The 22788-nt window shown below is 34.4% G+C and overlaps 1 protein-coding gene across 1 annotated transcript in view; it reads left to right on the forward strand.

Moving 5' to 3' along the window:
- NDUFS4 (NADH:ubiquinone oxidoreductase subunit S4) overlaps positions 1-22788 on the forward strand; it is a 116887-nt gene that overhangs the window by 34602 nt on the left and 59497 nt on the right. Inside the window, exon 2 of the mRNA XM_003899664.4 lies at positions 7449-7527. Within this exon, the coding sequence (XP_003899713.1) occupies positions 7449-7527 (79 nt within the window). The remainder of the gene's footprint in view (positions 1-7448; positions 7528-22788) is intronic.

A 22788-nucleotide genomic window follows, 5' to 3' on the forward strand; every position in this document is an offset into this window, starting at 1 on the left:
TGTGTCCAGACACACAACTGCTGTTAGTTCCTACCATAGTTCTACCTGGCGGTTCCGAAGAATAAGAAAAAGGATCCTTACTTTTTCCTCCTCTATGAGCAGGAGATGCTTACTTTTTACTGATTTGATCAGCTGAACATTTTAAGATAATATTCAGTACTGTAGATGAAGATTAGAAATTATTGCAAAAAATTTAAGTGAGAATAAAAATTTGTGGTGTTCTAAAGAGATTTTAAATACATTTTCTTCAGTATTGTTTTCTCTAATTTAAACAAAGCATTTGTGGGTTCTTTTCTTTTACTTTTTTTCTTTTCTTTTACTCAGTCTTTCCAGAATGTTAAAAAGGTCCCTTAGGCTGGGCTCAGTGTCTCACATCTGTAATCCTAGCGCTTTGGGAGGCCAAGGCAGGAGGATTGCTTGAGCTCAAGAGTTCAAGACCAGCCTAGGCAACATGGTGAAACCATATCCCTACAAAAAAATCCAAAAAATTAGCCAAGTGGGATGGTGTGTGCCTCTAGTTCCAGCTCCTCAGGAGACTGAGGTGGGAGGATCACTTGAGCCAAGGATGTCGTGGTTGCAGTGAGCCATGGTTTTGCCACTGTACTCCAGTCTAGGTGATAAAGCCGTATCCTGTGTCAAAAAGTAAATAATAAAATAAAGTGGTCCCTTGACCTTTCATCTTTAATTTTCCCATTAACAATTGGTTCTCTCTTTTTTCTATCTAATGAATACAGTATGCTGAAGACAGTTTAAATTTTCTTTATTGATTCAAGGTAATTGAAAAGCTTCAAGATTATTAGCTTGAAAGTTTTCAAAGGTTTAATATCCACACATTTAATTATTGTGCCGTGGAGAATATGTATATATTTTATTTCAATTAGAACTCTCAGTAATATTTCCTTATGACTTAGCATGGAAATACTTTATGATATAATGTGAATCAGAGTTAATTTAATTTGTAATAAATTGACAACCAACATAATTAGTTCTAATCAAAAGGCTAAAGATTGACTCCATAATGGTTTTTATAGGATTAGGACTTTTATCTAAAAGTTCAACACATTTCTGGTCTTTTGAAATTACTGGTTCAATTTTAATGTTTATAAAATCATATTCAGTTATTTATAGGGATGTTTTTAAATCTATAGCTGGACACAAACTGTCCCAATCATCAGTTGCTTAAAACAACAATAGTCTACTGTTTTGCTCGCAAATGTACAATTTGGGCAGGTTTTGGCAGGGAAGTTGGTCTGCTCCATGTGGTGTGTGCTGGGATAACTCAACTTCCACTAGAGGTTTCATGTCCAACATACCTCACCCACATGGTCGGCAAAGTGCTATTCCTCTTCACATATACCTCTCTGTGGGACAGCTTGGTCTTCTTTACAACTTGGTGGCTGGGTTCCAAAAGCGAAACATCCTAAGAAACGATATTCTAAGAGGCAGGGAGTGAAAACTGCTAGTTTCTGAAGGTCTGATGCTGGAAACACACATAACCTCCGTTTAACTTTCTTATATTGATCAAGGAATCACAGAGCTCAGATTCTAGGAGAAGGGGATACAGACTTCAGCTCTTAATGGGAGGGAGGAGTGTCAAAGAAATTTGTAGTCACAGTTTTAAACTGCTACAAGGGATATGGGAATTTTACTGAATTATTCTTAGTTGATAGGTTGTTTCAAAAGGGACATAGTGTTAGTACGTTGGGTCAGTAGTGTTGTTCAGATACTGTTTTTCGGTGTAATTTTAAAAAAACCTTTTCACTGTTTAAGACTTTTTGAAAAGTGTATTTTGAAGTGTTAAAAACAACATTTACAAGATCTATATGAAGAAAATTAGAAAACTCTGACAAAGGATTATCAAAGAAGATCCTAAAAGATACATGGATAGGAAGACACTAAGCATCATCCATGAATGAAAAATGTGTCAGTTAGGCTTCATTAAGATTAAAGGCTTCTGCTCTGTGAAAGATACTCCTCTAAGAGAATGAAAGGACAAGCCACAGACTAGGAGGATATATTTGCAAAACACCTATCTCATGAAGAGCTGTGTCTACAGTAACAAATAATTCTTAAAATTCAATAAGAAAACAAACAACCCAATTAAAAAGTGGGCAAAAGATCTAAGCAGACACCTCACCAAAGAAGATATACAGATGACACATAAGCATATGAAAATGTGTTCAACATCATATGTCATTTGGGAATTACAAATTAAAACAACAATGAAATAGTACTACACACCTGTTAGAATGCCTGCAATCCAAAATACCACACGAAATGCTGGCAAGGATGAAGAGAACAAGTCTCATTTATTGTTGGTGACAGTGCAAAATGGTACAGCACTTTGGAAGACAGTCTGGCAGTTTCCTATAAAGCTAAAACATAGTCTTAACATATGATCAGCAGTTGCGCTCCTGCGTATTTACCCAAACGAGTGGCAAAGTTAATGTCCACACAGAAACTCGCACACGAATGTTTGTAGCAAAATAACCCAAATGTTCATTGATGGATGAAGAAAGAAAGAAAATGTGGTGGATGTATGTGATTTTGAAAGATTTTTTAAAGAAAAACAGATTATTATGTGAGTTGGGTGATTCTTGCATAGCATTTCTATAGGGGATTATTAAAACAAAGTAGAACTATTGTCAATTCCACTTACTAGAATCAAATACACTGCCATCACTAGAAGAAACTTTAGAGCAAGAAGTTCCTCATTTTATGTTTTCAAAAAATAAAATATAACAGCAGAGGAGTTGAGATTTTCTCATCTACAGCAAAACATCTTTTGTAAACATTTGAGCTATTTATTATAAACAAATACACTGATAAAAATTTATTTCATATTGTTATCAAGCTGTATGTAAAAGACAACACAATAAAAAAGACAAAAATCTCACCAAATTGTTTTACTTAACCAGAGTTAGAAATAAGATTTATTGATAAAAACCAGGATTAGAAATAAGGGTTATTGATTTTCATTTTCAAGCTATCTCTTTTTCAGGAAACTTATTCAGAAAAACAATAAATGGCTTGTACGCTTATAATTACCTTGACTAGTAATGGTAATTGATAATCACAATCACAACCCTCAGAGTTTATCCTTTGGGCTGAGAATTAAGAATGATACTTTACAAACCTGGAAATTGAATGGGCAAATTAACAAAACAAATAGATGGACAAAAATAAAGGCAAACCCATGAGGCAAACAATGTTTTTAAGTTTGTCAAAAATGAGTATTAAACAGCAGAGTAAGTAAAATTACCATTTATTTTCTAATGATTACACATTAGTCATTGTTTCTACATGAACACTTACTACTATTTGGTACATTGACCAGTAAAATCTGATTATTAATATTTTGGATATTTTTGCTTTTGGCTATTCTGAAAAATGCTGCTATAAACATTGGTGTGCAAATGTTTATTCGAGTCTCCACTTTTAGTTCTTTTAGGTGTATACTCAGTAATGGAATTGTTGGATTATAGGATAATTCTGTTTTATTTTTTGAGAAACTGCCATACCATTTTCCATAGTAGTAGTACCATTTTATATTCCCATAAGGGTACCAATTTCTATACATTTCTGTTAATACTTATTTTCTGTTTTTTTATATACTAAAATGTTGTAAAAGGGAGTAAAATGCTATCTCATTGTGTTTTGATTTGCATTTCTCTAATTAGTTCTGTTGAGCATCGTTTCATGTGCTTATTAGCCATTTGTATATCTTTTTTGGATAAATGTTTATTTAGGTCTTTTCCCCATTTCTAATTGGGTTGTTTTGTTGCTGTTCGAGTTCATCTTTTAAAATTTAGAAATGACCCCCTACTTATTTCTACTTATTTGTAGTTCTTTTACCTCTTTTAGATGTTGATTCCTTACTATTCTATTTTGTATTATTTTCTTCTTGTCTGTCTTACACTTCACTTACTGTATGTTTAGTTTTGATGTTTTTGGTTTTATGTAATAGCTTCTGTCATTTTTTTCCTTTATACTTTGTAGGCCTTGTATCTTTTTTTCTTAGCAAGGTTTTTGTACTCTTAATATTTTCTTTCCATCTACCATTTCACTGATGTGACATTCCTTACAGGCTAATCAACAAACAGATATTTACTATGTAATTCATACATAGTCTAAAATTTACTATAGATTATACTTTGTAGGTATAATTTTTATTTATTTATTTATTTATTTATTTATTTATTTATTATTTTTTGAGACGGAGTTTCTCTCTTTGTTGCCCAGGCTGGAGTGCAATGGCACGATCTTGGCTCACCGCAACCTCCGCCTCCCGGGTTCAAGTGATTCTCCTATCTCAGCCTCCTGAGTAGCTGGGATTACAGGCATGCACCACCATACCTGGCTAATTTTGTGTTTTTAGTGGAGACTGGGTTTCTCCATGTTGGTCAGGTTGGTCTCCAACTCCCGACCTCAGGTGATCCGCCCACCTCGGCCTCCCAAAGTGCTGGGATTATAGGCATGAGCCGCCGCGCCCGGCGTTTTTTTATTTTTTATTTATTTATTTATTTTTTGAGACAGAGTCTGACTTTGCTGCCCAGGCTGGAGTGCAGTGGTGCAATCTCGGCTCACTGCAACCTCTGCCTCCCATGTTCAAGTGATTCTCCTGCCTCAGCCTCCTGAGTAGCTGGGACTACAGGCATGCCCCACCAAGCCCAGCTAATTTTTGTAGTTTTAGTAGAGATGGGATTTTGCCATGTTGGCCAGGTTGGTCTCGAATTCCTGACCTCAGGTGATCAATCCACCCACCTCAGCCTCCCAAAGTGCTGGGATTACAGGTGTGAGTCACTGTGCCAAGCCCGGTAGGTATAATTTATCAAATGCTGTGTTCATAGTTGACTCTGGACCTTCGTTGCTACCTTAACTGTCCGGAATTGGAGAAAAACTTTTCTCCACATCTGATATTTGAGTCTTTTAATAATTGTTTTCTGCTTAGAGGGTAGTTACTTATCACATGATACAACTTACACAAGCACACATTATATATACATTTTAACTTAGGCAGATTTTTCTGAAATATATACATATATTTTAAATAAAAATTAAAATCCCTCTTTGCAGTCTAACCTATCTTAAAAAATTTTTTTTACCACAGATTTTTATTGTGAGTTTTAACTTTATGGTAGGATTGTTTTACTTAACATTTTTGCCCTTTTTATTGTCTTGTCTTTTACATACAGCTTGATATAAATTTTTATCAGTTCATTTGTTTATAATAATTTCACATGTTTATAAAAGATGTTATATAACTGTATTATTACAGTAAGTTGGAGGTTAACCTAAAATTATTAAAGTATACCTATCCTTAAAGTAAATTATGTATGTATTTTAATATAAAATTATTAAAGTATACCTATCCTTAAAGTAAAGTAAAATATGGTTTTATAAATTAAGAACTTTACTTTGGATTACAACTAATATATACTAAGATTTTCTTAAACAATTATGACATAATTGTTGTAAGTTAAATCCCCTTTGCAGTAAAAAATTGCACAAAATGGGTATAGAGTTTTAATCTACCTAATAATTTGTACTGTTTTCATCTAACAAGTGGCTTCATTTGAGAAAATATAGTGTAGCTTTTCACGGTTTTAGTTACCCACGGTCAACTGTGGTCCAAAAATATGCAGTGGAAAATTCCCAAAACAATTCATGAATTTAATATTTGCTCCATTCTGAGTAGTGTGATGAAATCTCATGCCATCCAACTCTGTCTCACCCAGGATGTGAATCATCCCTTTATCTAGTTTATCCAGGTTGTATAGGATACCTGCCTGTGTTAGTCGAAACTTAGTAGCCATCTTGGTGATAAGACTGACTGTCTCAGTATTGCAGTGCTTGTTTTCAAGTAATCTTTATTTTACTTAATTGATCTGTTTTATTATTAGTTATTGTTAATTTCTTATTGCCTGATTTGTAAATTAAGCTTTATCATAGGTGCGTATGTATTTAAAAAACAGTATATGTAGGGTTCAGTTCTATCAACAGTTTTAGGCATCCACTGGGCGTCTTAAAATGTATCCTGCAAGGATGAGGGGGAACTCCTTACTGTATTTAGAAACTGTGATGACATTTTCTGATATTTCAGGTTCTCATGAGTTCTCTTATCATTACCCAGTGTTTTTCTTGTAATATGTGGATTTTAAAGTATTTAAATTTTTTATTGCCATGTTATTGACCTTAATGATTCCCAAAATAAAATAGATATTAAGAGGTGCTTAATTATACTTTAATACAACTACCAGGACATATATTTTAACTTTGTGTAAATCATCTAAAGTTATTTCCATGTTAATACATTTTGTGTAGGTGTATTTCTGAGTGGGGCATTTACAATGATAAAGAATTACAAAATACCTTAAATTTGGGAAATAATTGACACATTTTAAAGTAGATTCATAAAGCAGTAAAGCCTCTTGTATTATGTTATCTTTAAATTATAACTAAGAAGGTTTTCTATATGACTGTGTACACATTATCAAAAGTTGAACTTATAGCACAAAAAGTTCAACTATTTGTGTCAATTATTTTTGTCAATTATTGGTTATTATGTTGCATTAAAACTATGATAGTGAATATATTGTATTAAAAAAAAGAAAGTACCAAATCCATATATTTGGGGTGGAAATTTGAGCCATAGTTGTATATACTTACTTTTTTGCAAGAGTAATCTATATCAGATAGCCTAATAGTTTGGAAAACTCTTTAAGATGCTAAAATGCCACAGCACAGTCAGGGATAGGTATGACATTCAGTAATATAAACAACAATGTGTACATGAAATGTCCGTTAATGTTAAGTAATTGGAGTGACAGTGGGAAAATGCTAATGTAAAGGGGCTAGATTCTCTGTCCATTTTACTTCCAACCTAATATTTTCATTTTAACCAATTTTATTTCTCCCATTTTGTGAATGGGCTACAGAACTAAACTAATAACATTAGTTAAAATAATTATACAAATCATTCCCATGTAAAGTACTTTTGGTGTGAAATTAGAGTGAAGAAACTTTTTATTATGATTGGGATTTTTTTCTTTTCATTTCTGATGCCATCCATTTAAGAATCAGTGTTCCAGAACAATTGGTATAGCTTTGCATGTTTCTGGCTGGTCGTGACAAATCAGCCACTGTACACTCATAGACAGCAGTACAGTAGTTGTCACTGGTGGCCTTTCTGTGACAGAGAGCCTGAAGACTGACATAAAGCGCAGCCTGTTGTGAACTGTCAAGTGAGTCTGCCAAAAACTCAGCAGACAGAACTAATTGCAGAGAAAAAGGACTTTTGTGCCCTCTTCTCTTTCTTTCCTTTCCTTTTTTTTTTTTTTTTTTTTTAAATAAGACAGATATTGTTAAAGTAGCTTGTTTATGTAAGATTTGTCTGTCTCTCCTCTCATTGCCTGGATCCTTTCTTAACTTAAAGTCTTGCACTGCAGGTCATTGAGCACTTCCACATGGAGATTGGCACAGGACCAGACTCAAGACACACAACTCATAACAGTTGATGAAAAATTGGTAAGAATTTTCTACTACACACTGCTATGGTTCTGCCTTCAGGGTTATTTTTGTACTATAGATATTCAGTATGGTGTTCCAAGTTTTCAGGAAAGTGGTTTGAATTTGAATTTCTAGATTATACCTAAATTTTAAGAAGAAATATTTGTCATCAAAAGATAATTTATATTAAGCATTATATACAAAAATAAAATCATATGCAAATATTAATATATTAAAATTATGAAAGGCTTTCATTTTTGTGGTGTTTATAACTAGCAGTTAGAACATTCACTGCTTTTTGTAATGAATGTTTTGCTTTTTATTTTCTCAGTTGCACTCCTATTTAAGTTGTGAGATACTTGCTAGTACTATCTAAAACTAAGTATATTAGGTTTTCCTGGAAGCATACAGTATTTATTGTCACTGTATGTATATATGTGTATATGTATACACACACACACATTTTATTTCTTCATATGTATGAGAGATTACAACTAGCAAGACTAACAACAAATGAGTAATAATCTTTTGTAAATCAGTAACAAACAGAATTTTGGCAGCCATCACTTATAAAATTTTTTAGAGTGTGGTCTGTTACTTTACATGCAACTTAATATTTATGCTTCAATAGCATACATTTTGTAATGTTTCCAAAACTTCTGACAGAATTGAGTAATTGTATATGTATGCTTTTCGTTTTATATCTGTTTTATCATTATCAGATATATAGGTGTGTTTCTTAGCTACCCCCTTTATTATTGTACAGTATTTTATCACTCAACTTTGAGCCTATAAACATAATCTAAGTAATAGGTCACACTTAAATTTCTATTTGTACCATTAAAGATACAGACAAATAAATGTATAAGTAAATAGAGACAGTTTGGAAAATTCACATCTTATGCTGACTGGTTTTATTTTAAAATTATCTCTTAGGTCTACCTATTGACATTGTCATCATCCTGGTCTAGGTTACATCATCTTTCACCTAGATTTCTACAGTGGTCTCTTACCTGATCTCCCTAGACTCTTTAATCCTAATCTGATTAATTTTCCTTAGGATGGCCAAAATCGTCTTTGAAATGCTGGTATTGTCACCCTCTTTGCGTCCTTTGGTGCTTTCCATTGCCTTTAGAATAAACATTAAAATCCTAACATGGCCTTTGACATCTTGCATGATTTAACTCCTGCCTTCCTCTCTAGGTTTATCTTATACTACTGTGTTTTATATTCTGTGGTCTAGCCACATCAAGCCTGGAACTTGCTATTCTTTTTCCTGCTTCAAGGCATTTGGAGTTCTGTTCATTCTACCTGGATGCTTTTTACTAATCCTGAGGTCTTCATCCAGTCACCATCTACCTATTCTTTAAATGTTAATCAAACACCAGTTGCTTAGTCAAGTATAAAAGAAATGAGGGGCCGGGCATGGTAGCTCATGCCTGTAATCCCAGCACTTTGGGAGACTGAGGTGGGCGGATCACCAGGTCAGGAGTTTGTGACCAGCCTGACAAACATGGTGATACCCTGTCTCTACTAAAAATACAAACAGTTAGCTGGGTGTGGTGGCGAGTGCCTGTAATCTCAGCTCCTTAGGAGGCCGAGGCAGGAGAGTCGCTTAAACCTGGGAGGCAGAGGTTGCAGTGAGCCGAGATTGCGCCATTGCACTCCAGCCTGGGCGACAAGGGAAACTCCGTCTCAAAAACAAAACAAAACAAAAAAGAAATGAGGCAGTTATGTGTGTATGAGGTGAGGATGATTTTCACATCCTGTGTATTCATTAATGAGAGCACTATTATTTTAATTTTTCCTACGAGCATCTTTTTTAACTCTCAAGAGGTTGCCTTTTCTATAGTTTTCAAATTTTAGAGTTCACTAATAACCCTTCTAAGTTCTCTTCTTTCTAGTTTGAAGAATGAGTGAGTCAGCCAGTAATACATTGCCCGAAACAGAGTGCTATGAAGTGTATCAGAGAGGTAGACAGACTGGATTGGTTTGGTATTTTTAATTATATGTCATTTGGTTGCATACTGTTGAATTTTCTTGCCCTATATAGATTTTCCCCAGCTTTGTTATATCTTTCTTGAAGTATTAGTTGTCCCTCAGTACCTGTAAGGGGATTGGTTCTAGGACTCCCCTCAAGTACTAAAATCAATGGATACTTAAGTCCTGTGTTAGAGTGTTCTCATATTGTTATAAAGAAATACCTGAGGCTGGGCGTGGTGGCTCATGCCTGTAATCCCAGCACTTTGGGAGGCCAAGGCGGGCAGATCACGAGGTCAGGAGATCAAGACCATCCTTGCTAACGTGGTGAAACCCCGTCTCTACTAAAAATAAAAAAAAATAAGCCATACATGGTGGTGGGCGCCTGTAGTCCCAGCTACTTGAGAGGCTGAGGCAGGAGAATGGCGTGAACCCGGGAGGCGGAGCTTGCAGTGAGCCGAGATGGCACCACTGCACTCCAGTCTAGGCGACAGAGCGAGACTCTGTCTCAAAAAAATAAAAAAATAAAAAATAAAGAAATACCTGAGACTGGGTAATTTATAAAGAAAAGAAGTTTAATTGGTTCATGGTCCTGCAGGCTGTACAAGTATGGCACCAACATTACTTGGCTTCTGAGGCCTTAGGGAGCTTTTACTCATGGTAGAAGGTGAAGCGGGAGCAGGCACATCACATGGCAAAAACATATGCAAGGGACGGGGTGGTGCCATACACTTTTTTTTCCTCCCCCTTTTTTTTTTTTTGAAGCAAAGTCTCACTCTGTCGCCCAGTGCAGCAGTGCAAAGTCGGCTCACTGCCACCTCCGCCTCCAGGTTCAAGTGATTCTTGTGCCTCAGCCTTACCAGTAGCTAGGATTACAGGCACCCGCCACCATGCCCAGCTAATTTTTGTATTTTTAGTAGAGACGTTTTCACCCTGGTGACCAGGCTGGTCTCGAACTCCTGACCTCAGGTAATCCACCTGCCTCAGCTTCCCACAGTGCTGGGATTACAGGCGTGAGTCACCGTGCCCGGCTGCCATACACTTTTAAATAACCAGATTCCATAAGAACTCACTATCACTAAGACAGCACTAAGCTATGCATGAGAGATCTGCTTCCATAACCTAATCACCTCCCATCCGTCCCCACTTTCAACATTGAGGATTACATTTCAACATGAGAGTTGGGCAGGGACAAATATGCAAACTATATCAAGTCTCATATCAAATGGCATAGTATTTGCATATAAACTATGCATATTCTCCCATATACTTTAAATCATCTCTAGAAAACTTATAATGCCTAATACAATGTAACTGTTATACTGTACTGTTTAAAGAATAATGACAAGAAAAATGGAGGTATACGTTCAGTACAAATACAACCATACTTTTCGGTTTTTTAATAAAAAACTGTAGATCAGGCCAGAATGTCACTGTGGTTCTCCAGCTGAAATCAATTGGTTATTATTTTTGGTACATGACAGACATTTTCTTGAAAATGAACCTGTCACTTCAAGGAAGTGTTGCCCATGATACACTTCAAATGCAGTGTTAGTATTTGAACCCTTGCGCTCATCTCTCACTCCCGGAACAGTCTTTTAATACTAGAAGGATGTCAAGCTCAATCACATCAATGGCAGAATTAAGTTCTATAAAAATTCTAACATTGTGTACTATGCTCAGTGCTAGGTTGATGGGATTTAGCTGCCACAAATCTCAGCATCACAAAATACACCCAGGTAACAAACATGCACATGTACCTCTTGATTCTAAAATTAAAAATTGAAATTATATAAAAAAAGAAAAAAAAGACTGTTCTAGCGGGATTGGTAACAGATGTGATTTTTGATACTGTGTAACACAATATATTAACGTTTGGAATATCTGTATACCTCTGTGAACCAGTATTTTTCATATGGCCAGTGCCTGATATAAAATCATACATATGGGTAAACATTTCCTTTAAAGTACAAAATAGAACAATGGATTTTTAAGGTAATCAAGTATGAAAATATTAGGGCTATCAAAATTTTGCTCCTTCTTCTAACAACATATCTGTATGATAATGAGTTTCCTTTATATATTGCAATAGAAACAATCCACCAAAACGGTTTGAATGCAAGAACAGATGTTAGAATTCAGCTGTCCTCCATTAAGCTGGATATTAAATTTTCAAACGAGTGCCAAAATGCAAATGAGTGCCACTCTTCTCACTTTTTAGTTTTTGAAAATAGCGTTTTTAAAATTAAAATCTTTATATTATTACATAACTGGCTTATTTTAAATTAATTTTTTTTCTTCATTTTAATTTATTATGTGATAGATATCTATGGATATACAGGCATACTTTGAAGATATTGGTGGTTTGGTTCCAGACCACCACAGTTAAACAAATACCACATTAAAGTGAGTCATGAAATTTTGTTTTGGCTTCCCAGTGCGTGTAAAAGTTACGTTTCTACCACACTGAGGTCTGCTAAGTGTGCAATAGCATTATGTCTAAAAAATAATGTACAAACCTTAATTTTAAAACATTTTATTGCTCAAAAATGCTAACGATCAGCCGAGCCTTTAGGGAATTGTAATCGTTTGACTGGTGGAAGGTCTTGCGTCCATGTTGATGGCTACTGACTCTGATCAGGGTATTGGTTGCTGAAGGTTGGGGTGGCTGTGGTAATTTCTTAAAATAAGACAACAATGAACTCTGACACACTGATTGACTCTTCCTTTCATGAAAAATTTCTCTGTAGCGTGTGACACTGTTTGATATCATTTTACTCACAGTAAAACTTCTTTCAAAAATGGAGTCAAGCCTCTTAAACCCCACTGCTGCTTTATCAGCTAAGTTTATGGAATAATCAATCCTTTGTTGTCATTTCAACAACGTTCACAGTCTTTATCAGGAGTAGATTCTATCTCAAGGTACGACTTAGCTCATGCATGAGAAGCAGCTTCTCATTTGTTCCAGTTTAATCATGAGATTGTAGCAACTTAATCATTTCTTTAGGCTCCACCTACCACATCTGCAGTGACTTCCTCCACTGAAGTCTTAGACCCTTCAAAGTCATTCATGAGGGTTGGATTCAACTTCTTTCTTTTTTGTTTTTGTTTTTTGTTTTTGTTTTTCCATATCAAATCAATATTTATTTCAGGACATGCCATGTCAAAATAAAACGAAGAGTCAACCCTTGCCTTTAACAATTATATTGTATTATAAAAGCACTTTACAACTCCATCCCATCTTTAAGTATAAGTTATTGGCATGTGGGTTAATGATTATCTGTAAGCATTTCTCTGTTCAGATCCATAATCCAAGTGCTCTCTGAATATTACAAGGTGACAATAAGTGAGAAGTGAAGGAGGAAGAGGAAAGAAAGGGAAAGGTTCTCCCAGTTTAAGGTTTTGGACTTAATTTCTTTCAAACGCATGCTAATGTTGCTATTTTCATCTCCTATGAATCACAAATGTTCTTAGTGGCATCTTGAATGGTGAATCCTTTCCAGAATGTTTTCAATTTACTTTGTTCAGATCCATCAGAGGAATCACTCTCTATGGCAGCTATAGCCTTATGAAATGTGTTTCCTAAATAATAAGACTTGAAAGTCAAAATTGCTCCTTAGTCCACGGGCTGCAGAGTGGATGTTGTGTTAGCAAGCATGAAAACGACATCGTTGTACATCTCCATCTTGGGTGACCAGGTGCATGGTCAGTGAGCAGTAATATTTTGAAAATAATCTTTTTTTCTGAGCAGTAGGTATCAACACTGGGCATAAAATATTTAGTAAACCATGCTGTAAACAGCTATATTGCCTTCAGACTTTGTTACTCATTTATAGAGCAGAGGCAGAAGAGATTTAGCATAATTCTTAAGGGCCCTAGGGTTTTCAGAGTGGTCAGTGAGCACTGGAATTGCATTGGCCTCTAAGAGTCAGCCTGTCTTCTGAAGCTTTGAAGCCAGGCATTGACTTCTTTCTTGCTATGAAAGTCTTAACTGGCATCTTTTTCTGATACAAGGCTGTACATTGAAAATCTGTTGTTTAGTATAGCCACCATCGTCAGTTATCTTACCTAGATCTTCTGGATCACTTGCTGTGGCTTCTCCCTCAGCACTTGCTGCTTCACCTTGCACTTTTATGTTATGTAGATGGCTTCTTTCCTTAAACCTCCTGAGCCAACCTCTGCTTTCCTCCCCTCTCAGCCTTCATAGAATTGAAGAGACTTAGGGCCTTGCTCTGTATTAGACTTTGAATTAAGGGGATGTTGTAGCTGGTTTGATCTTCTATCCAGACCACTGAAACTTTCTCCAGTTAGCAATAAGGCTGTCTAGCTTTCTTATCATTCATGTGTTCACTGGAATAGCATTTGTAACTTTCCTCAATAACTTTTCCTTTGCATTCGCAGCTTGGCTGTTTGGCGCAAGAGGCCTGGCTTTTGGTCTGTCTAGGTTTTTGACATGCCTTCTTCACCTAGCTTAATCATTTCTAAATTTTTACTTAAAGTGAGAGACAGGAGACTCTTCCTTTCACTTGAACTCTTATTGTTGGGTTATTAACTGGCCTAATTTCAGTATTATTGTCTCAGTGAATAGAGAGACCCAAGGAAAGGGTGAGGTATGAGGAAATGGCTTGTCAGTGGAGGACACACACAACCTTTATTAATTTAGTTTGCTATCTAATATGGACGCAGTTTGTGGCACCCCAAAACAGTTACAATAGTAACATCAAAGATCACTGATCACAGAGCACCGTAACAGATATAATAATGCAAAAGTTTGAAATATTGGAAGAATTGTCAGAATGTGACACAAAGACTTGAAGTGAGCACACACCAGTAGACTTCTCAACAGAGGCTTACCAGAGTCCTTAAATTTGGGGGAAAAAACAAAAAACAAAAAAAACCCAACAAAGCACCATTAATCTATGAAGCACAGTAAAGCAAAGTTCATAAAATGAGATATGCCTATATCTTTTAAAAACAAAACCTTGGAGTCCCAGTAGCTTTTAACAGTATAAAGGAATTTCAACATCAAAAAGCTTGCGAATCATTCTCCTAAGTCTTCTCTTTTCTGGGTTAAACATCGCCAGGGCTTTGATTTATTTCAGATGAGTTCCAGTCAGTTAATCATCTTGATTGCCAGTCAGTTTGACTGAATCTCTTTTAAAATGTTTTTACCAGAATTTTTCATACTACAGATGTGGTGGGGATTATTGCCTTATTCCTTTTAATCATAGCAGTTCTAGTAAGGCAACTTTAAATTTAGGTTGTCATACTTCTTATGTGGATTTCATGGAGAGCTAAAACCTCAGATTCTTTCTTATGTGTGCTGTTATCAAGTTGTGTTTCTTTTCATCCATCTTTAGTATGTGATCATCATTTTTAACATATTCACAGAGTCACTCAAAGGACATCTTACCCAATAAAGTTTATTTTATTTTTTTACTGTTACATTTTAGAATTTTCTATACAGTATATAATAAATTACAAGAATTTTCATAGTACTTTGTGGATATCAGTGCTAATATAAATACGAAGAAAAAAATTGTGGTTTTTTTTTTCTGAACATCAATTGTATATCAACAACATGTATCCTATCTTTCTTTTAGGCATAAAATGTAGAAAGGAAAAGTCTGCCTAGCATTTTCTAGTGCAAGAATCCATTCTTTCATTTTGGAACTATATACAACGTTAACATTGTTGAGTACAAATCTTCAGATAATAAAATTGTGGCAAATCCTGGATTATTGTTAATAAAGAATATGGTATCAGAGTACTTTCTGTGCTTCTAATTAGTCAATTTTAGTTTGTTATGTATAAACTGCTAACTAATCTTTTTACTCTTGAAACTAACAAGAATGTAAATATCAAAAGAGTAGATGACAGCATCTGAAAATAATCCTGTAAGCTTATGTTTAGAAGCACAATGCTTAAAAAAAAAAAAAAAACAAAAAAAAAACAAAACACTTTTTGTGGGCTGTACCATTATTTCCTAATATATGATACTTCCTACAGATACTAAGGAGATCTTATGAATGGTTGTTTGCTTGGCCCTTGGTTTTTGTTGCAGGAGGAGCTGTGCCATGGAGGTTAGGTGAAGAATGTCTTTGCCTTTGTGCTTTATTATAAGGGTAACTTTTTTTTCTTTATGCCTCCCTCCACCTCAGTCTCCTTTCAGGACATTTGATGAATACCCAAGTCCAATGAACATGTTGTCTTTTTTATATTCACTTCAGCTATAGAAAAGAGAGAAGTTAAATTTGCAATGCTCTTTAAAGATTTTAAGTAGGTATTCCCCTAAAAAACAACCAAAATATAAATTAGTCCTACATAGGTATACCTTCAATTTGCTTTCTAATCATTTTTTAGCCCGTTTTTTACACCCTGATTCCTTGTTTATGACAATTGCCTTATATGACTGTTTAGTACAGTTAAAATATTACTAAGAAAATAGAAAAATACCCTCCGAAAATATAGGAGTAGTTTCAATTTCTTATTAAAAATGACACAAAATAAGCTTTAATAGTTTAGACAGTGATATATTGTTTTTATGGAAATCATGTTGCCTGCTATCTTTCCTTCATTCTTCGTTTATTTATTCAATAAATACTTACATGTGCCAGGCACTATACTTCAGTGTTGTATTGACACTTTACATTGTTTTCATTTATATACTGAGTTATTTTGTTTAAAAACTATTAAGCACCACCTGTTTTAACTTTTACAGAGGTAGTATAGTTAGATATGCATCCTCAATTTAAATGTATGTGAAAAAGGAAACTTTTTATTTAGCAATCTGTAAAACTTAAATCTTTTGGAGGTATGTGGAGTGGGGAAGGACATCTATTATTTCAAAACTTTCTTGCGAAATTGTAACACAATGCTATTAATGTAAAATCCTAATACTTTGGACATTTTTAACACTCTAATATCTTTATTTAAAAATCAGATGTGCATGTAAAACAAATGTTGTCAGTATTCTGAATGTTGCCAATTGATTGTATTTTGTTACTTGAAAATTTCTTCCAAATAGCAATTAAACAGCACTTACACTTTGGTGCTTGCTGAGGCTTGTGATAAATAAATTGCTGTTTGATTAATTAGCACGCAGTACTGGTAGCATGCTCAGCCGATGAGGTTTTAATATTGCTGTTTTAGAATGTCTGTAAGCAGCAGCAGGTTATTTAATACAATTTTTTTTGTCAATTTGTAATAGTTAAAAATTTTTTTATTACTTTAACTTATTCTAAGAAGTTTGTAAAATTGAATGGTTTTTGCAAGCCTTCGAAAATAAAACAACTACATTTGCTGTACAAGTATTTATTTATGTTGTTTTTTCTTCCTGACATATTAAAGGTTTATAGATTAAAACTTATATAAGTCTGCTAACTTGAATTAAAAATTGATAATTAAGAGGTGACCTACACAAAAAGATAACCCTAAGTTAAAGGCTTGCTTTTGCTTTGACTATTTACTTTTTTTTCCCCCTCTAAGGGGTCAGTTTTCTTTTGGTGAGATTACTTTCTTTTGGTGTATGGCAGTGGTATCTCTGCTAGATTATTGGAAGGAGTAGTGTCTGCAATTGGGGTTATACAGCTTTCTAGCATCTCAAGTGTCTGTTTTGTCTGGACTTTACTCACGCAGCATTCTTGTGCAAAAATTTCAAGGCTTTAGTCTGGAGCTCTGGGTCAAAGGATATGTCTCTTTGAAGGGTAGACAGGAGTTTTTTATGTTTTATTCACTAAGTAGTATTTCATTTTACATCAAAGAATAGCAGCCTTTGAGAACCTACCATGGTGGCAGTTTAGCGTGTGGGTTTTTTTCTTTAGGACTTTCACTAAATATGTATAGTGTTTCTTCAAGTGTTTCGTCCTACAAAATACTTATTTTTATTCTTTTACTTAGATGAAACTTCTAATATAAAAAGAGAAGAATCATGACTAAAGATAAATGTTTGTTGCAGTAAATTTTGTTTTAAAAGCAAATATAGTTTTTTTGTTTTTTGTTTTTTTTTAACAATGTATTTCCCTGTGTCAGTTTTTACACTACCCACAAGCTATTGAAAAAAAAAAAAAAAAAAAAAGGATGAATAGCCTTTAAGATTGCAGCAATACTGTTGCTTAAAATTCTAAGGAAGACGTAATGACTAGTGATTTTGGAAGTGTAGATTTCATAGTGAAATGGTCATTCCTTAATTGTTCCTTTTTTAGTACTGTCGTGTGTGTGTAGGAGAGATTGATTTTGAAAAATACCAGACTCAAGTAATGAAAAACGTTAAGACTTCCTGAAGCTAGAAGGAAAGTTCTTTTTTTTGTACTTTTTGTGTAAGTTAATCAGTAAATAATCATAAAAAAAGTGATTGCTTTACATGTTTGGAAGATTATTACATTGTATTTCATATTTTTAATCTCATGACATATATCTATAAACATGAATTAATATTAAAAGTTTGTTTTTATGTTTATAAATAAAACATGCTCTTAAATAGTTGAAAGTTTATCAAAATAGTTAATCGTTTAAAATGAATGTTTTCTACTTTCCTTGATACGATTTTAAAACCTGTTATATTTAACTATGATGATCATTAAATCAAATCAGTTACTATTTTTCAAATGTAATTATTTCTAAATTCTTTAGATAAGTAAAATATTCTGCAGAACTTTGTTGTTTAAAATATATGCTTATTGAAATGTTTTTATGTAGTATCAAGCTGTATAAACTTAGATTTACTAAATATCACAAAGAAAATGAATGTTAAGTATTACAGTTTTTATATACAGACAGGAACCATTAAAACTTAGAGAACGATCGTTCTATATTTAAATTGTTTAAGGAACAAAAGGTCTTTCCCCTACAGTATTCAGCCATCTCTATTATCTGTGATTCTTCAGCAATTAAAGCAGATTTATTTTCCTCTTTGTTCCTACTTGGAATACTTGAACAATACTGGAGAATTGAACTGACTGAAATGTTGTATCTTTCAAAAGGTTTAAAGTTCTATGTACCAATTAGCAAAATACAGTAAAGGTTTAAACTGTTAATAGCCACAACATCTTTAATGCATAGACCTGTAGTATGCTAGTGCTGTGTAACAGTTCTCCTTTGTATGTCTCTTTTAAGGAGAGTAACTGTGTCAGTTCTTTTCTTGCTTTACTACCTGCTGTGTATGGAAATTGTGTATAGTACTTGGCACTTGCTTTCAAGAATTTAAAATTCTTGCATGTTATTATGTAGGAAACTTTGGCTCTCAAGAAAATAGAATTGATAATATTTTATTTGTTTGGATTTTAAGTTTAGGTTTTTTGTCATATTCTAGAGAGTACTCATTTATATCGGAAAATATATTATTAGTCTGTTACTCATTAGTGAATTTGAAGTACATAAACTGTATATTCTTGAAAATTACTTATCTAATACTTTTCATTTAACTGAATGTAATTGTAAAGAAACCATCAAATTTATATTAGTGTATGCAGATAGATACCTGATGCTTTATTTTACACTGTATTTGAGTTTGGTTTTGGGGTTTTTTGTTTTGTTTTGGTCTTTTTGGTAGTAAATGGTACTTTGTTTTTAAAGTTATAGCTTTTGAATTAGCTAGCTTGCCAGATAATTTTATAACCCAAGAATTAATCCAAATACTTAAACTTGTTAAAGCCTTATGTCTATCATTTTGTAGTAAGTTCTCAATGAAGGTAGGGTGAGAGGAGGTAGAGAAATAGAAGTAGCATCTTTTGGTGACAGTTATGTTTTCTTTTTATATCGTGTATCTCAGAATAGAATTAGAGCAAAAGAAAGGAGAATGTAGACTTTAAAATTTGAGACTAGAAAACTTTGATTCTATTTCTGTGTTCAGGCTTTCTAATTTTATATGACCTAGTCTCTGCTTCTATTCTGTTCTTCAAAATACCACCTGCAAGTATGTGAGATATTCATGTTTTACAAGATGGGAAAGTTTGAAAAATAGGGCAGTGATATGGAAGTTTTACTGTATGCAGTATACGATGTCTCCACAAAGCTGCTTCTTTATAAGGCATACTTTTCTAGAAACATGTGAATAGGCTTTTTGTTCAGTTGTTGTTTCATGTTTAATACTTTACTTCTAAAGGCTTTCAGCATATTGCATGTTAGTTGATGAGAGTTTTTAAAATGTTAATGCTTCCAATAAAATAGACATGAAAAATAAACTTAGCTTTCTCTAAACAACATACAGGATACAGAAATATACTAAAATGTTGGACTGAGAGTGCTAACTTAAAGAACTGAGGATCTGATTAGTGTACTGATGTACATCTATTCCAGTGACTACTGAGTATGTATTGTGTTAAGATGTATCAATTAAAGATAATTTTTAAACCTAATTAGGTAGTTTAAGATTTGACATCCAAAGAATTAAAACCAGATTTCTGATTTAGTATGCATTATAATATCTTAAACATTCAAATATGGCTGCTATAGCCTGTGCCTAGGTTGTTCTGAGATTAAAACTCCTCTCGGTCTAGTAGTTTTCATCTAGGACAATACATGAAGATCATTCAAGAGATTTTTTGCTTGTCTCTTATTTATAATGTAAAATATTACTATACTTTCCTTCCTTCATTCAATTTTTTTAAGCATATGGGGATGTAGCTATGAACAAAGCACAACATCCATGTCCTTAGAGCTTATATTCTCATGCTTAAGCATATGCTAGCTTTATTCATAAATAATTACAGTATTTTTCATAGATAATATTATGGAAAAAACAAAGCTAGGTGATGAGATAGAATAGCTGAGGTTTGGGTGAAATAGGGGTCATTTCAGTAGGGCAGTCAACGAAACCCACTTTGAGATGGTGTGCTATGTGAATTAAGATCTGAATTGATGAGAAAGAAGCAGCTATGTGAGAATCTAAGGTAAGAGCATTTTGAGTAAAGGGAAAAGCTAATGACCAAAAGTGTAGCTGGTAGTAGTCAAATAACAGATGGAAAGATATGACATAACAAGAAAGGAGAATGATATAAAATGAGATCAGAGGTGTGGGCAGGAGCTGGATCAGGTGAGAAGGCCCTTTAGGCCCATAGTAAGAAATTTGAATATTATTCGAATTATAATTAGAAACCTTTATATAATTCTAAGTACAAAAGTGGTTTGATCTGATTTAATTCTAAAAGCTAGAAAATTACTAAGCTATTATGATTAAGGGCAACTTTAAAGAAGCTCAAAGGAAATGGTTAGTTTGCTGCCATTTTTATTTGAAGGAACCTAATTTTTGTCTTTGCATAGGTTTTATATATGATATAACAATTTGGTGATTTTTTTTTTTTCTATTAAGGAATCTTCTGAATTTGAAATTGCTTTTTGAGAAAGGCAATATTGGGACCAGGAATAATAAACTTATCTCTCTCATTCTCCATAGCCCTTCTTTCTCTGCCCCGCCCCCTTCTCCACCAAGGGAAAAAATGTTACAGGCTTGTCATAGTGGTAAAGGAAGATAAGAATAAATTGGCTGAGGTGCTGTCCACCAGTTTGGTGCTGATAGCTTCAAATACATTTGAGTTCTGCACCTTGCTTTTGTCAGTGGCATGGTTTGATGGTGATAGTTGTCTGTCTTCATCTTAACTTTAACTCCACTTCCTCTTGCCCTGCCTCTCCTCTCCCCTCTCTTCCTCTCTGCTTCTTGAAATCTCTCTTTGCAGTTTGTATGGCTTTTTCCCTCTGTCTTTTGACTCTCTCTCTGTCTTTTGCTATGTAGCTGTAGGTCATCTCTCTCTCCCTTTCTGGCTACATGTTTTCCTGATATCCCCTTGTTGCCTCCCATTTTTTTCATTTTTTCTGCCTTCTCCTGTCTCTCTTCAGTTTTGGCTTTCTGTGTCATTCTTTGGCTGTCATTTTTTCCCCCATTGCCCTGTCTCTTCTTCTTCCCATTTTCTTCTTCCTTCCATTCTTTTTATTCCGTACTTCTGTTCCTTTCATCATTTTTCTTCTTTCTCTCACTTTCCCAAAATTACTAAGGAGCAATATCAGAACTAGTGAGGAGAGACAAAAGGTGGCCCCACCCTCTAAGCACTTGTTTTTAAATTGTCGTATTTCCTCTTTTGTAAATATGTAGGACTTTTAGAGACATTTAATAACTGAAAAAGAAATGGGTTATACATTATTACATTATTTGAAATGTTCACTCTAGTGAGATATATGGGATATTGGCAAGATCATGGACTAATTATAAATACAGCCTTAGATCTTTAGTCATCTCTTCTTTTAGCTGTATAACCTGAAGCAAATTATTTAACCTCTGTGAGTGTCCTCATCTTATAAAATGAACATACCTTTTTATATTTGTTTTGAAAGTTAATTGAGAATACCAACACTAAACAAGAGGAGAGGCTGAGTGCAGTGGCTCACAACTGTAACCCCAGCACTTTGGGAGGCCGAGGTGCGAGGATCACTTGGGCCCAGGAGTTTGAGACCAGCCTAGGCAAATGGGGAGACCTCATCTCTACCAAAGAACAAAAATTAGCCAAGGGGAGTGGCGCGTGCCTGTGGTCCTCACTTCCCGGGAGACTGAGGCAGGAGCTGAGCTATTAATACTCAGGAGGTTGAGGTTGCAGTGAGACGTGATCATTCCACTGCACTCTGGCCTGGGTGACAGAGCGAGACCCTGTCCCCAAAATAAATAAGTAACACATTTATGTTCATTATTCAGTAAAAAGTGTTTTTCTTCCCTTTTTTTGCTACTTGGAGTTGTTAGCATGGAGAGAGAAGCAAACTGGAATTATAATTATTATTATTAATCAATTTTGAATTATTATGGAGACCATTCTTGCGAATCAAATCTGCAGTGCAGGTACTGAGTTCTAGGGTACCTGGGAGCCCAATGTTGACCTCACAGTGGTCCTATGTCAGTCATGTGTGTATATGTATGTACATGTATAGTTGGTAATGATTTTTGTCATGTAACTTGCCTTTTCTAACAGCCTGTGGCACTAATATCATCTATGATATTATCTCTCATTATACAGTTTCTGACAATCAACTATGTAATTCTTTAATTGGTAGATAGATGTATTGCTATATAATTATCCTTCCAGTGAGAAATTTCTTTAGTCATTTATAATTTATTTTTAATGGTGGAAATTTGAAACTGTATTACTTCAAGGAAGTTTCCAAAGTACTTATTCCTATTATTATATTTGGCCATTAAACCCTGTGTGATTAAAAAATTACTGGTTTTTAGGCTGGGCAGAGTGGCTCACACCTGTAATCCTAGCACTTTGGGAGGCTGAGGTGGGCAGATTGCCTGAGCTCTGGAGTTCAAGGACCAGC

Source organism: Papio anubis, chromosome 5, assembly GCF_008728515.1.
Source record: "Papio anubis isolate 15944 chromosome 5, Panubis1.0, whole genome shotgun sequence".
Classification (NCBI taxonomy): domain Eukaryota; kingdom Metazoa; phylum Chordata; class Mammalia; order Primates; family Cercopithecidae; genus Papio; species Papio anubis.